The 15,472-nt window shown below is 46.7% G+C and overlaps 1 protein-coding gene across 1 annotated transcript in view; it reads left to right on the forward strand.

Annotated features, from left to right (window-relative positions):
- The first annotated feature begins 2,312 nt into the window (after positions 1-2,312).
- Positions 2,313-15,472, forward strand: part of RGMA (repulsive guidance molecule BMP co-receptor a) — a 35,883-nt gene continuing 22,723 nt past the window's right edge. The window contains exons 1-2 of the mRNA XM_044981232.1: positions 2,313-2,412; positions 12,012-12,127. Coding sequence (XP_044837167.1) covers positions 2,399-2,412; positions 12,012-12,127 — 130 coding nt within the window. The 5' untranslated portion in view covers positions 2,313-2,398. The remainder of the gene's footprint in view (positions 2,413-12,011; positions 12,128-15,472) is intronic.

The following is a 15,472-nucleotide window of genomic DNA, read 5'->3' on the forward strand; positions in this document are numbered from 1 at the left end:
CGCAGCTCCCATTCAGGTATCTCAATGAAGCCCAGATTTTCAATAGTGCTCCGCACACAGCAACTCCCATGGGTGCCAACTCCTCTGATGATGCCTAAGGTTAGCAGCTAGGCAGGGGGTCAGTCAGGACCGTAGTTTTGTATTTATATGTACCTTTACAATGGTTTTTAATTATCTGACTGGAATCCACCCTGCTGTGCACACAGCTGGCCTATGGAAATGCATGTTCTCATTTCCACTCCGCACCTCTTTTCCTTGTTATGCTCACTTGTTGTGTCTTGTCGTAAATTAGCCTGTAATGTCTTCAGGGCAGGCTCTGTTTTTCCTTGTGTCTGTACAGTAGTTAGCGCAATAAGGGTCCCTGATGGTGGGGCATCGGGATACTATGAGTTATTATTAGAGAGATGCTACTGGTTCTATGCCAGGCATCAAATTGTCCCTAGCTCGTTCACACCAGACCCAAGATTAAACTAGTCCGTGTTCAGTAGTGTATACTTGGGAGATTCATGCTTTAAAAAAGACCTCTTTGCTCTACTGAAGCTTTCCAGCAGGGGATGTTTATATTTGTTATTGTTAAATCATGCCCTGTTTCTAATTTGCACCTCAGACACCCTCGCTCACATTATGAAACTCGGATGCATTTCTTTTTTTGCAGACTTAATCAAGCAGTTGATAGCTGCCATTCGCATTTGTTGCCTTCCACACTGAAACACACTTTGCCAAGAGCTGCCACTATCTGCACACTTGCAAAGGCAACTGCATATTTAGCATGTTCACAGCTCTGGGACTGCAGAAATTAATTGTCCGTCTGGCACACAGGCTTTCGGAGCTTTGCGTTCATTCACTGTCTATTAAAAAAGTAAAGGCAGTAATAATAATATATAGGGAAATAGCTCAGCATAGGCTTATTCCATGCCGGGGCCTCTCTTTAGTTCTGAATCCAGTTGGTCAGACTCTCACCCTTGGTTACTACATGTCCCAAGGTAAAAGGGGGGATCCGGGTCAGGTCCAGACCAGGTTCCTAAATATTTGGGCTTGTATGTGATTTCTTCATCGCACTGCTCCCTTTGAAATCAATGGCAAAACTCTTACTGACTCCATAGGCAACAGCTTTGGTCACCTAATGAGTTGTGTGACGTGTACGATATGTGCAGTTTGATTTAACACACATGTATCCCATACCTGAGTGGTGGGACTGACAGCAGCAGCTCAGAGAATATTAAATCTCTATTTTACTTACAGCTTTGAATGGATTCTCTCCTGTCTTATTTATTTCCCCCCTGTCTATGGGAGATAAAAGATCTACCTTGCTTTGTAATTTGTATGATTCTACCATCTGGAACAATGCACTGGTTTCTCTTTTCTCTCCTGGCTGCACTCCTTCATCTGTACTGTTCGCTTCTCTTTTCCCAGCTAGGAAAATGTGAAAATAGAAAATCAACTTGCCCAAGCATGCTGGGGTTTATTTGCTTTACCCAATATATTATCTGCAATGCATGCATACATTAGCAGAACTATCCTCTTGACAACCCTTTCTGTACTCCCTCCCACTCCGTGTGTTAAGAAAACACCACAGAGAGAGATGACAACTGTGTGTTGTGCATGTGTGTGTGCACGTACTCACCGCACACAACATACACACATACAGTAGGTGTATCTGTGATTATAAATCCCCCCCGGGGAAATAACCATTTCCAACTCTCTTTTTTCCTGGGACCATGTCACATTTTTGCTCCTCCTCTGAGCTGCAGGTGGACAATCCTAACTATTTCAGGGCAGAAATGGAAAGCTGCCAGATCTAAACCCTCCAGGAATGGATCCTGGGTGGGCAGGGTCCTGTGTTTCTCCCATTTGTTTGCCTGCACCCTAATTTCCTGTCCACCGTTAATTACTTTCTTTCTTTTGCTGACCACCCCCCGATCCCCATCCCTGTGATTGTGGATTACTGGGGCGCACACCCACAGACCAGCTCTCTCCCCCTCCTCGCCTTGCACTGAGCTGCCTCTGTTTTCCATCCCCCCTTCTGCATGCTAACTAACCTTCTCACACCAGCACACGGAGCCTTTGCAGAAGGGGGGGGGAGGGGGTTGCCTGCCTATCTGCTTCGTTTTATCTCCCAGGCTGAGTGATCTGCTTGGGAAATCACTTTCCTTTCACACCCTGCACTGGCTCAGCCAGTCTCTCGCAGACATGCAGCTGGAGAGGAAGATGCTGCTCTCCCTGCCCTGCTGCTGAAGAGAGGGCCGAGCTCTTAACCCTACAGGGGGGCTCTTTGGGAAGGGAGGGGGGGTTGCCCTTTTGCGGACAATCCCACGATCTCCCCCCTCCCGGTCCTGCCAGCGTCCATCTGCCCCTCCCTACCACTAACACCCTCCCCCCCAGCGGGCTGGAGGGGCTCATGCAGCCGATAAGGTAAGCACCAGAGCCGGTGAGGTGGAGGGGAAGGATGTGGGGGGGGAGGCACCAACCCCTGGGGTCTGTTCCCTGCAACAGAGGGGCCCCCCCGCCCAAGGAATCCCTGTGCACCTTTGCTCGCTTCCTTCGTAACCTGCTTTGGGGTTGCTACCTGGACTCCGTTTCCGGCATGATGTCCGCCCCCCTTCCCCTCCCTAATTGCTTTTTGATTTGCTTCTTAACCAGGTGCTTCTTTCTGCCTTGGGACCTGTTGAGAATCTCTGCCGTTCCGTTCCGTTCCGGCCCTCGGCAGAGTTTCTCGCTCCCATTGTCAGTGCTCATTCTGTGCTTTGATTCTTTCTCTTCATTGCATGCTCTGTGTATGGAGAGAGAGAGAGAGAGAGACGAGTCCTTGTTTTTTGGGTTGTTTTTTTTTGTTTTTCTTTCCTGGTTGCCACCAGACTCGCGTCCTTGTGCCAAATTAGTCCGAGCTAAATGAAAAAGTGAACTTCGTGGCAAAGCAAACTGATCAAAACGGAAACATTTTTTTGGTAATGGGTTTTTTGCTCCCGGTGCTTAGCTCGCATCCTTATTGCAAAACACAGAAGGATCGATATGTAGATACGTTTTCCTATCTACTATGAGTTAAAAATACAGAATGTTTTCAAGATCAAGCTAGTGCGTTTGACAGCTACCCGGGCGCTCAGATACCGTGGGAATGAGAGCCAAAGAAGTACCGAGAGGGAGAGAGAGATGGATAGCTATATAGGTAGGCTAAAGCAAACATTACATTCATCTCAGAGGGCTAGATTCTGCTACCTTTACTGGTGATGGGTAATACCTTACTCAGCAAAAAGTCCCACTGATTTCAGTGGGTAATAAGGCATTAATCAATGCCAGGATGGCAGAATATAGCCTTGAGTTAGGACATTTTAAAACCACCAACGAGGTTGCAAAACATCCTCTTTAAGTGTTGTTTTCATTCAGGGACTTGCCTGTTGTTATATGTATTCAAGGAAAGCATGTTGTGTTTGCAAGACAGGTGGTTTTTTGTTGTGGTGATGGTTCTTGGGCAGGAGATGAAAGTTTGGTGTTGTTTTGATGTGATTCTTGATTGCTGCCTGTTGGAGTAATTGTATTGCAATTGCTCAGAGGTAGAATCAATTTCCCCAAATTGAGATTTTAATGGGAGCTTGCAAGCTGATGTTATGTCATGTGGTTTAAGGCAGCGTTGGGTTGCATTTATTTTATAAATTGGATATTTTTGCAAACTGTTTAGGGAAAACAGCGCCACCTAGCGGGAAGAAACGAGCCTCGAGCTCTATTCCCTGGAGAGCGCACATGTGCTTATTCCCTGCTCAAAAAATACAGCCTTCATCCAATTGCATCCTCTGTAGGGAGTATGACGGGCTTGGAAAATCCAGAGGGATAGGGTCATTGGGATTTTTAGTAGCCTCATTTTTTGTAACGATTTATTTTCCTGGGAGATATTCAGGTAGTTTTTTAAAGTTTTTAAAAATGCATAGTGACAACATCTACTAGACTGTCCTTGGTGTTTCATAACTGAAAGCAGAAATGGCATGGCGTGGTGGATCACATTTCTAGGCATCATCTTCAGGAATCCACACTAGACAACCCAAGTGGGATGGTACAGTGTTTCCACATAAAGTCAGAAGGCACCTTAAAGAGCATCTCCTGCAGGTTCCTCCTTGCTCTGTGCCCCTCCTAAACTCCTGCTTTCTCCAGCCACAGTATACTGGTGATCTAGCCTTCAGAAAAATTGGTATCTCCATCCCAGCTGTTCCACAGAAAGGCCTGTTACCTTTTAATGACGAGATCTAGGAGAGGTCCTTAGACATCCTGTTTGGATGGGGAGAGGAGGATTAGACAAATATATTTGTAGGAACTCTTGCAATTTCTAGAGACCAAAGTAGATTTTAGAAGAAGCAGGAAAAGAAGAGGCAGCATTATTGTCCAATTATACTGAATTGATTTCTCTCTGTTCTGACAGAAAATCAAAGCGGGGTTGAAGATCCCTTCTGTGTGTTTTTTGGCAGTTAGAAGTTACCCAGATTTTCAATTGAGCCCCACACGTTTCACCGAGAGCCATGAAACTTGCTCACAGACATGAGCACCTATTAGTCCAGTTGTTGATTAGAGCTTCACTCAGATGTGAAATAGATGCAATAGGAATGTTGTTTGGGATTTACTCCGGTAGGAGATGGGGATGAAGGCGGAGCTCCCTGCAGAGAACTAAATATACAGAAGAAGAATTCCAGCCGCTCCTCTAAACACTTCAGAACAAGGAGAGGTTGTATTATGTGATGTGTGAGATTCAAGCCTAGCCCCACAATATGTTGCAAACAAATTAGAGGGAGGAAGGAGTTGAATGTCACCTCTCGCATGTGGGGGGTGGTGGGGGGGTGGTGAGGTAACATTGATTGGACCAACTTTGGTAAAGTTGATTGGACCAACTTTTGTTGGTGAAAGAGACAAGCTGGTGAGCTTACACCGAGCTTACTCAGGACCTGAAGAAGAGCTCTGTGCAACCTCGAAAGCGCATCTCTTTCACCAACAGAAGTTGGTCCAATAAAAGATATGACCTCGCCCCCCTTGTCTCTCTAATACCCTGGGACCCAGACCACTACCACTACATTGCAAACAAGTTGACGTGACAAGCTTTATTCTATTGAAAATATCCAGCTCATTTTGCTTTCTTTTGCAGGTAGGAATGCAGGATTTCTCATACATTCCTCCTCCCTGCCTAGCTTGATCATTATCGCATTACGAATTGACAAGCCATTATATTTGCACTAGTTGTTTTGGGTGATCACTTCATGTAGCGGTCCCCAAATATCTTTACCCTCCTCATGAGGTTTTGAAAAGCTTAATTGATTTGTAGAGGGCTTTGAGATTCTTGGATGGAAGGTGCTGTATAAGAGCAAAATATCATATTTATTGGTGGTGGGATTACAAAATCTTAATAATCCAAAACTAACCCCTAACAGTGTCCCTTTAAAGAATCAGGCTACTGAGTCCAGGATTCATATAAGCAGATGTATATTTAGATTGCCCAACCACCAAAAACTCAGCTGTTGCAACGAAGAATCCTCTTTGCTCTTTGCCAAGCAACAGTCAGCCTGCATGCTTCTCTTCAAAGCCTCTTTCAGATACCATCTCCTCTGACCTACCCCATTAAGATACTGTAACTACCATGCCCAATCCACTAATGAAGCCTGCAATAGAATACCTTCCCTATTAGTTGCTATACACAGATTTTTCAGGGCAGGAAAACACAAGACACTTATCCAGCAGCTACAAAAGCAACGCATAGTAATATAAAGCTGCTACCTAACGTCTCAGGGTCTAAATGTTAATCAAATGGGAGTTACTGAACACATCCTCACTTTGAGAGAGACTGCCGTGTAGCGGTAATTAAATGTAGGGTACAGACAGTTCTTGTTTAAAAAATACTGCAGTGTTCTCCATCTAATCACCATTTTGCAAACTCTAAAGGTTTGGATCCTTACTGCAAGAAAGATACAGAGTTGCTGGCTTTTTTAAAAAAGAAGGGAATTCTCCAAAGCACAAGCATTAGCTTGATTTGCATGTTCATTTTAAAATCACTTGTCAATCTATCCCAGAGCTTCATTGATCCTTTTTCTTTCCAAAGACTCAATGCCCCCTTCCCTCCTCTTTTCCATCGGCTTTTTGGAATTGATCAGGACTGTGTTGTTTAAACCAAATCCCAATACATGTTGTTAGGGCGACTGGACCTCCCGATATTAGGGACTTTGTCTTATAACTAGACCCCCTTTATTTTTCACACTTGCTATCTGGCCACCCTACATGATGTAGAAGCACCTTTCATAGTCAGATTCCTGTGGTGCGAAAGGTCAGGAAAAGCTACTTTTTCTCTGCAGAGCAGGAGTGAAACACACCGGCCAACCTGAACACATGTAATTCCGGGAACCCTCATGCCTCAATGGCTGTTATTAGAATTATGTGTATGGCAGTAGCACCAAGAGGCCCCCCCCCAGAACAATGCCCCGTTGGGTTAGGCTCTATATGAACATATAGTAAAAAGCAGCCCCTGCCCCAAAGAGCTTAAATTTAAAACGAGAGCAACAAGTCAGCCAAACAAATAGGCAGGGAAGGTGGGGTAACAAGCAAGGCCAATCAGCAAGGGGTGGGCCGTGAGCGACTCTATGGTCACCCTGTGCCAATGGGGAGATCCTGCAAAATGGGTATGGGAGAAATATGTCTGTTTCAGAGCCGTGTGCTGTCCTCTCTAGTGTTTTGCATTGCAGATAGTCACTGTCCTTTGGGGCTGGTCGGAACATGGGATCTTCTCATATGGGAATCTTCTAGATTTTAGGTTGGCCTTAGTCCTTCTAATCAGTTTTGAAATTGATGAATAACTTGGTTATTTTTGACTATTGCCCATCATTCATGGTATTCACGTTTGGCCCCAAAACCGTTCACTAGTCCAAATACTCCAGCACTCAGTGTGTTTAGAGACATGTCCATACACACATCATCTCTCTCGTCTTCATTCACCTTCATTTGGTAGCTACACATTTGGGGTTCATTCTAATCACATGGAAACACTGGGAAATTGATAAGTAAGTGCCGAAAATCTCTCATCAGTAGCTGTATAAATGTCCATGTATGCGTAATGTAGATAATACATGAATATCTGATACTAGGCTTATAAACTACAGGCTTTTACAGCCCTAGATATTAAATGGTGGATCATGAACTGAAATGATACCATGCACTGTTACAAAAGATTATATCATACTTGCTGTTTTGGGGCCCAATTCTTCACTCGTTGAAGTTAATCAGAGTTTTGCCATTGGTTTAAATGGGAGCAGAATTGTGCTCTGAAAACTTTCATCCCAGGCTCCCAAAGCACTTGGCAAACATCAGTTGATTAAGTTTCCCAGCCCCTGTGAGGAGGTAACGGAGGCATAGAGCAGTGAAGTTACTGTCTTAAGGTGCCTAGATACTAAACTGAATGGTAAATAAAATCATAGTGGTTAGATAGATTGGTGGATAGAGGCCACAGTCAGTCAGTTTTTGTGAAAGCCAAGAAAAGTTCCCCTACTCTAACCACTAGCTACAGGCAGCAGAAAGTCTTCAAAGGCCCAGTTCTATTTCCATTGGATTCAGTGGCAGCAGAATCAGGTCCATTGGCTTCAAGGGTAGATTTGGCCCCTGTCCTTGGTATTGTAGGAGCCTCTGATTAGCTGATCCTTTTTTAATAACCAAAGAATTAGCACTGAATTCATCCAGGCTGTGAGCCTATGGAAATCAATGGAGTTACATCGGGGATACATTTGGCCCTTAGAGGGTCAGGCAACACTTAGTCCATATCTCACTCCACTGTGGCTACACAGGGTTGGAGTCTCCCCAGGGTGAGTGCTGTGCCATGGGTCATCCTGTCTTCCATGAGATACATAAACCAGAGGTCCTGCCTGATTTAAATCCTATGGACGCTTTTATTCAGGAGCCAGGGTGTGTTAGCCCTAGCATCCTGTTCTAATTCCCGTTTGGATCACAATATTCTACAACCCTACAAGCTCCCAGCCGCCCGCTGGATCGAGGATGCCTCTTTGCTCCCTGTACGGAGCTGTTGTACAGCGTTATTGCGTTCTGCCTCACAGTGGCTGCATTTCTGTGGTGGATGAAGTGTTCCCTGTGTGTTGTTTGTAAAAAGCTTAGGGATCCTTTAGGGTGAAAGGTGCAATCTAAAACGTGCGATCCTTGTTGGCAACAGCGTTTAGGCTTTAGGAAGAACAGAAATAAGGGAGAACGCAGTCAGTATCCCCTCCCAATTCATTTCAAAGGTAGACACCCAGATTGTCTCCCTTAGGCAAAGTTCAGATCCCAAATTTTCAAACCATTTGGGGATGCTAGAGATCCAGGTCTTTGGTTCAACTCATTACAAAGGTAGAGGTCATTTGCAAAATGTGGAACTGGATCCAGAGTGGAATTTCAGAAACATCCATATTTTGGGCCTGTTTAGACCAATGTGTAGTTTTCACCAATGAAAGCGGCTGCCTTCGGTTGTGCACAAATAGCAGTCAAACGTGCAATACCTGATGCAGCTGAGCCTAAATGTGTCCGGGGAGGCGGGGAGGGAAACGGGAAGGTTGCAAATTGGAGTCAGTAGAACCAGATATTTGTTTTGTGGCAGCACAGTTTTCACTGACCTGAAGGCCGAAGCTTCATGCGAGTCTGTTTTCAATCTCTTTCCCTGCTCAGGCTGATCCGGAAGCCCTTCTGCACACAACCCTCCCGTTGACTTTAGTGCGCATCCGAGTGTGCAGGCTCCAGGATCGGAACGGCGGGATATGGTGCTGGTTCAAACTCACAGCCGACTGCCGCTCTTTTGTGAAGCAGACAAGGCCCCTCGCTCGTAACTGCGCTCTTTTGATTCCACACAGAATCACCTCCACCTTTATTCCTAGTACAGCCCGGATAAAAATCCAGTGTTTCAGCCATAGGTGTAGTTTGACTTCTATATTTTGGGAGCAGCTCCAGTCAGGCCAACGGCTGCACACAGGGAGGCAAATTCCATGCCTGCCCCAGGCTTGCAGTTTGGGGGGGCAATACCCCTCCCCACCCCCAACTACACATATGGTTTCAGCCCACGCAGCTGTTTGGAGTATTGGAAACCCAAACCCTCACAACCTCACACAATAGCCAAATGGAGATATCTGATGACTTTGCTTCTCAAAGTATGTGATCTTATTGCAGCCTCTGCACTTCACCCCAGGCAGGATTTTTGGTTAAAGCTGAGGCCTGGTCTACACCTGGTCAAACTAGCTACATCACTCTGGGCAGTGAAAAATGTTGCCATCTCTGAGCTGTAGTTAGGTCGAGGTAACCCAACTGTAAACGGGGCTAGGTCGAGGGAAGAATTCTTCCGTCCACATAGCTACTGTTTTTTCAGAGAGGTGGATTACCTGCATCGATGGAAAAATCCTTCCCATTGGCACTACAGTGGCATGGAAAGTTAAGATGAATTAACTAAAATTGTGAAGTTAAAATACATCAAACCCCTGTGCAGATGCTGTGATTTAGAATTACAGTGGCATTAGTTCATTGTAGTTTGAACCTGCTTCAAGGAAAGTGTTTTTGCTATAAGCAAAGGAGTGAATTTAAACAAATCGAGTTATATGGTATGATTCTCCTACAGCAGTGTTTCTCAAACTGGGGTCACCATTTGTATAGGGAAAGCCACTGGTGGGCTGGGTCGGTTTGTTTACCTGCTGCGTCCGCAGGTCTGGCCGATCGCGGCTCCCACTGGCCACGGTTCGCTGCTCCAGGCCAATAGGAGCTGCTGGAAGCGGTGCGGGCGAAGGGATGTACTGGCTGCCACTTCTAGCAGCTTGTCCTACAGAGATATTCTTAAGAGTGGCATTCTTTGGTTTAAGTATCAGAGGGGAAGCCGTGTTAGTCTGGATCTGTAAAAGCAGCAAAGAGTCCTGTGGCACCTTATAGACTAACAGACATATTGGAGCATGAGTTTTCGTGGATGCATCCGACAAAGTGGGTATTCACCCACGAAAGCTCATGCTCCAATACGTCTGTTAGTCTATAAGGTGCCACAGGACTCTTTGCTATTCTTTGGTTTAGCCGCCCCTTCCCAAGTGACAAAAACTAAACTGAAGAAAATCACTCTTATTGGAATAAGAGTGTCCACATGGGGGGGTTACGCTGGTACAACTAGACCTGTATGACTGAGGCCTGGTCTACACTGGGGGTGGAGGGGTGCCGATGTAAGATACGCAACTTCAGCTACGGGAATAGCGTAGCTGAAGTCGACGTATCATATTTTGACTTACCTCCCCCGTCCTCACAGCGCAGGATCGACAGCCGCGGCTCCCCCATCGACTCCGTTTCCACCGCTCGCCCTGGTGGAGTTCCGGAGTCGACGGGAGCGCGTTCGGGGATCGATATATCGCGTCTAGATGAGATGCAATATATCGATCCCTGATAAATCGATCGCTACCCGCCGATCCGGCGGGTAGTCTGGACGTACCCTATATCAGTATAATGGGTAAAACTCTCCCAGATAGATAGGGACAAGCTGAATATCAGCAACAACTTCTTGACAGTGAGATCTGTTAATCTGCAGTATAGTTATCCTATGGAAGTTCTGAAAGAGTATTTGGTTGGCTATTTAACATTGGTCTTTAGAAAACACCAGTAAATGTATGATAGGGATCTATCCTTCATCGGTTGGGAGCTCGACTAAGTGACTTAATAGAGCGTTTCCATTTCTAACATCTATCAGACTAATGACATGAAGCTATGAAATGTGCTCCATGTGTGTTTCTGAGTCATATGGGCTTACTTCACTCCTGTTAATGCAGCTGTGGAAGAGCGAGCTGGGTTCTGTTGTGAAACACGTACGCCCACAGCAAACTGTCAGCTGGTTTCTGATGGCAGAATGCTCATTGCCAGTGACAAGGAGTGACAGAATCCTTTAGTGGACTGAGCACAGGGCTGGGAGCCAGAAACTCCTATGTCCTCTTTCTCTGCCATAGACTCAGTGGGTGACCTTGGCTAAGTTATGTAAGCTCTCAGGCCTAGATCCTCAATGGGATTTAGGAGCCTAAATCCCTTTGAGGAGCTGGAGCTCCATGCCTCAGTTTCCCCCTTACTACAAGGGAGGTAATGATCCTTCCCCTTCCCTCTGGGGGCTACCCTTTGTGCAGCCTTTTGAAAACCGAAGTGCTGGGTCAGTGCTCAGCGGGGTTGCCTCACTAGGTAGGCGGCAGAGGAAACCCTGCTGGATTTTCAGATCCCAGGCACTTGCTGGCAGCTAGAAAAAAGACAGTATTTTTCTGGTGACTCGCAAACCAAACTGTGAAATGGCTGGGCGCGAAATCCGGGACCCCGCACTGTCCCTTTTAGTCAGTCCCGCTGAAAGTGCAGAAGGAAGCCTGATCCGCAGCCAGGCAGAGCCTATCCAGCCTAGCCAGTATCTGGGTGCGTAAAGCTCATGCTCCAAAACGTCTGTTAGTCTATAAGGTGCCACAGGATTCTTTGCTGTCTTTCCAGAGGGGTGTTCTGGGGGTTAGGGGTTTCTGTGGTTAGTTCTTTAGTGTAACCGGCCTCTCTCTCTCTCTCTCTCTCTCTCTCTCTGGCTCATTACTCTAGACTAGTGCATGGAATGAATTAATTCCTCCGCCTCTTTCTTCCCCCCCCCCCCCCCGCTTCAGGGCGCTGCTTGGCTGTAACAGGAGCCTGCCTGGCCCGGGAGGCGGAGACGCTGGCTCCTGACTGGAGGAGAGGAAGAGCTCAGTAGACATTGGAAGGCAGCGGGGATGATTGATGGTTTGGGCTGTTTTGTAAGGGGGGAAAGGAGAGAAGAAGAAGAAGAAGTAGAAAAAAAAAAGTCTGTGTCATTTCAGTGCAGAGGCGACGGGAGGCTGCCAGCGAGGGCTCCCTGCCCTGCGCAGCTCGCTGGGGGTCTGAGGGATTCTGTTCAGTTTCTCTCCTTCCTTTCGAGTGATTTATTTTTCCCTTTATTTTTCTTCCTCCCTCCCTCTCTCTCTCCCTCTGTCTCTCTCTTTTTTTTTTTTAAACTCTTCTTCCAGGGAGAGGATAGTGGTTAAAGCTCGAGCTGGATGGATGGGTATGGGGAGAGGGGCAGGATCCACAGCCCTGGGATTCTTCCAAATCCTCCCTGTCTTTCTCTGCATCTTCCCTGCAGGTAAGGAACAGCCCCTTGGGTTGGAGACTTTTCGTACAAAGCCTTTGCTGGCCGTTGCAGCGACCCCCTTGTCTGGGGGCCGCTCCGGCTCTCTCCCCCTCTCTGCAGCATTCGCCACATGGTTCAAAGCTAGCGGGGCTGGGCTTTCAGCACAAACCCCCTCGTGGGGTGTTTTTTTTTCTTTCTTGACCTCTGATTCTGCCTCTGGCTGGTGCCTACAGAGACCTTGTCGCCCCCCCAGGAGGGAGGTGATCCGAGTGGATAAATAGGGAGACGCTAATGCAATCCGAGCATTGTTATTAAGAGGCAGAACTATCTCCCCTGCTGCCGTCTCAGGCTGGCTGGGCTAGGCTTGCCGTGTGCAGTGGAAGAAGGGAAAAAGTGACCAGGGCAATATGTACTAAATGCCAGATGGTGCCCACTGACTGGTTGCGTGCGCTCAGCTGGTGAGGAACTGCAGAAGTTGGCTTCAAGTCTGAAATGTTCCTTCTGCTTTTGAAAAGCGAGGCAGTGATAAGGGACTGACTCTTGAGCTGTGATTTGGGGTTGCGGGGAGGGGGGGGTCAGGCTTAGCACTCATGCAACCTCTGGCCATCTGAAGGGATGTTTAAATACACAAAGGCATATAGATTGATGGTTGCAGTCACTGCAGCTGGACACCAGCGTGATCGCATTGGTTTCAAGGGAGTTGCACTGGGATAAAACTGGCGTAACACACCAGTGAATCCGACCCAACAGCTTGGGGATGGAAGGGGTCATCACACATGCCCTCCTTTCCCAAAACAGCCTGGCCTTGCTTGGGTTTTTAGCACTGCCTTGCCTCCTCTGCTGGGCCATTGCTCAGTTAGAAAACTTCACTTAGCTGGGTTTGAAGCTGTTGCTCCTGTCACAGGGGAAAAACAAGGCAGATGGCCCCGCAAGGGTCTGATTCCCTTTCCCAAAGCCTGGCACCCCCCCATGGCTGCTTCCCCTGTGCGCACACCTACATACACTTGCAGCTATTGCTAATCTTTCTGTTTGATAACATTTGAGGGCCACCCTCCGCCTTACCCCGGTTTGTTTGTATTGTGTCAGAAAAGGAGAGAATTTCAGAATTACAGCTGAAAACGCCATCTGTTTCCAATGAATCCCCCATAGTTTTTCACAATGTTTTTGGCAGATCTGTGCCTGCAAATTCCTTCGAGCCGTGAGTGCTTGTTTTTGTTGGGGGAGGGGAAACCAACTCCACAGAGGCAGATTTGTTCCTTCCAAAACTCTCCAGTTTCTTTACCTCTTTTTTTTTTTTCATTTGAGGGGAGGGATGGGGGGGAGAAAAAGAAAAGCCCTAAAGTTAAATCTACTGTTTTATTTTTTATAACATTTCTCCCTTTTCTATCGCCCATGCATTTCTTTGGCACTATCTAAATCTCTTAAGCTAAGATGTCTCTAACACATGCAATAAATAAATAAATTAACCACCTCCCTGATACAGTAAAGTAAACCCCTTCGTTGAAATATTAGGATCAACATGTCCACCTAGATCTCCCTGGTCACTGGGATATTTTAACCCCAAGAAAACTGAACGCAGAGATCCACATTGTGGGGAGTTTTTGATCAGATCTGATACATGTTGCTTAAGTTCTTTACGCAGCCTTCGAGTCGAAGTGCTGGGGCTGAGTTTGCAATGCAAGAAAGAACTTGATATTAGATCTGTGTGTTTGTGTTTTGTTTTGATTTTAATTCTCCCCTCAACAGCCAAATATGTTTCAAGGAACTGGCAAAACTTGAAGTGCTAAGAGGAGTTTGGGCACAAATCTAGACCATGCTCCTCATTCATTATGCATGTCCCTCGCGCTGCATTTTAATAGGGGTCCACGAGGTAGGAGGAAGAAAAAGGGGTGTCTGCACCTGGGTATCTCCCCCCTTCACTCCATTTTGCCTCCTGCTAATTCACATCTCAGCAGCACATAGTAAAGAGGTGCCATAACCCTGATGGAGTCTTAAAAACTGCTTCTGAAAGTTATAGCCCGTTTTGAAGGGGCCGTGCTGAGTGCTGCTCTCAGCCTGTCCCGGCAGAGAGCTCAGTGCCCCACCAAGCTCTGCACTTTTTCTTGATTTTTTTGCTTTTAATGAAACATCAGGCCAGATTCAGATCTCCCGGTGCTTTGACCCTAGTGGCTTGCCCTGAGTTCCTCCTCATTTGCACCATGGGACCGGATTTTCCTCTCACCCCAACTTGGTTCAGGAGTAACCCCATTGTGGAGTTGCACTGGTACAAAACAGCAAGTGGGAGAATCAGACCAAATCCTGACATTTTGTATTCCCTCTTCCCTAAGCAAATCTCCTATGGAGGAGGCTAGGGGCCAGATTTCCCAAGGATCCAGGCTCAATTTGCAAGTGCTCAGCCCTCATTATTAGGGCCTTGTTTCTAAAAGTGCTCAGTATCTGGTAGCTCCTGTTTGTGGCCTTTAGGGTAACGTATGTGGCACTCAGAACCCCCTGTGCTGAGCTCTTGTTAAAATCCAGCCCAGTATTTCAGGGCCTAAATGGGAGCTGAACTGTATTGAAAATCTGGCCCTATGAGTTTTGCCTAAGAAGGACTCCTGGGTTTGTCCCCTGTACCACACTCTGTAGGAAGCTACTGTTACTTTTGGGTCTAGCTGAGAAGCCGATCCAGTTCCCCTTGATGAGGTGACCCTGATATTTGCTGTCCCCAAACTGTAATAAGCCCCTTTCTCCAAGGAGTGGGAATTAATGCCTCCAATCCATCCAGGCAGTGTGGTTTATTCCAGATAAGGATCCAGCCTATTGGAGGTTTATCAGATAGGTTGATAAATGGCTTTTGTCTCTTAGTGGCAGTGAGGGATGTGATCTCAGCACTAAGCTGAAACTGAGAAGGGGGGCTTAGAGGTTGTTAAAACAACACCTTCTAAACCCTTAAAGTGACAGCGCTTGGAGTATTCCCAGTCCTGGGGAGATATGGCAGAGTGGCCACAGGGTTGGCTCTTGTGTGAGGCGTTATAATGGAGAAGAGTGACAGGACTCAAATGTAGGCCTGGAAGTATTTTGGCTGCACGGGTTTCTTGCTGTGCTGAAGCGGGTCTCTTATTTGGAATGGGGAGTTTTGCACGATTGCCGCTGAGAATCATACTGGGGCTAAAAGGAGGTGCCTTGTTTTTAAATGCACATGGTGTGGGCTTTTTTCATGGGAATTGCCTCTCTTTCATTCCAAGCCCCTGGTTAATAGGAACCGGGAGACGTTATGGGGAACTTTGGGTTTATAATAGCAGCAGCTGAGGTTTTCTTCTTCTGTGGCATGAACAGCTGCACCATGTCAGACGTGCACATAAAAGTGATCATAGAGCT

Source organism: Mauremys mutica, chromosome 11, assembly GCF_020497125.1.
Source record: "Mauremys mutica isolate MM-2020 ecotype Southern chromosome 11, ASM2049712v1, whole genome shotgun sequence".
Lineage (NCBI taxonomy): Eukaryota > Metazoa > Chordata > Testudines > Geoemydidae > Mauremys > Mauremys mutica.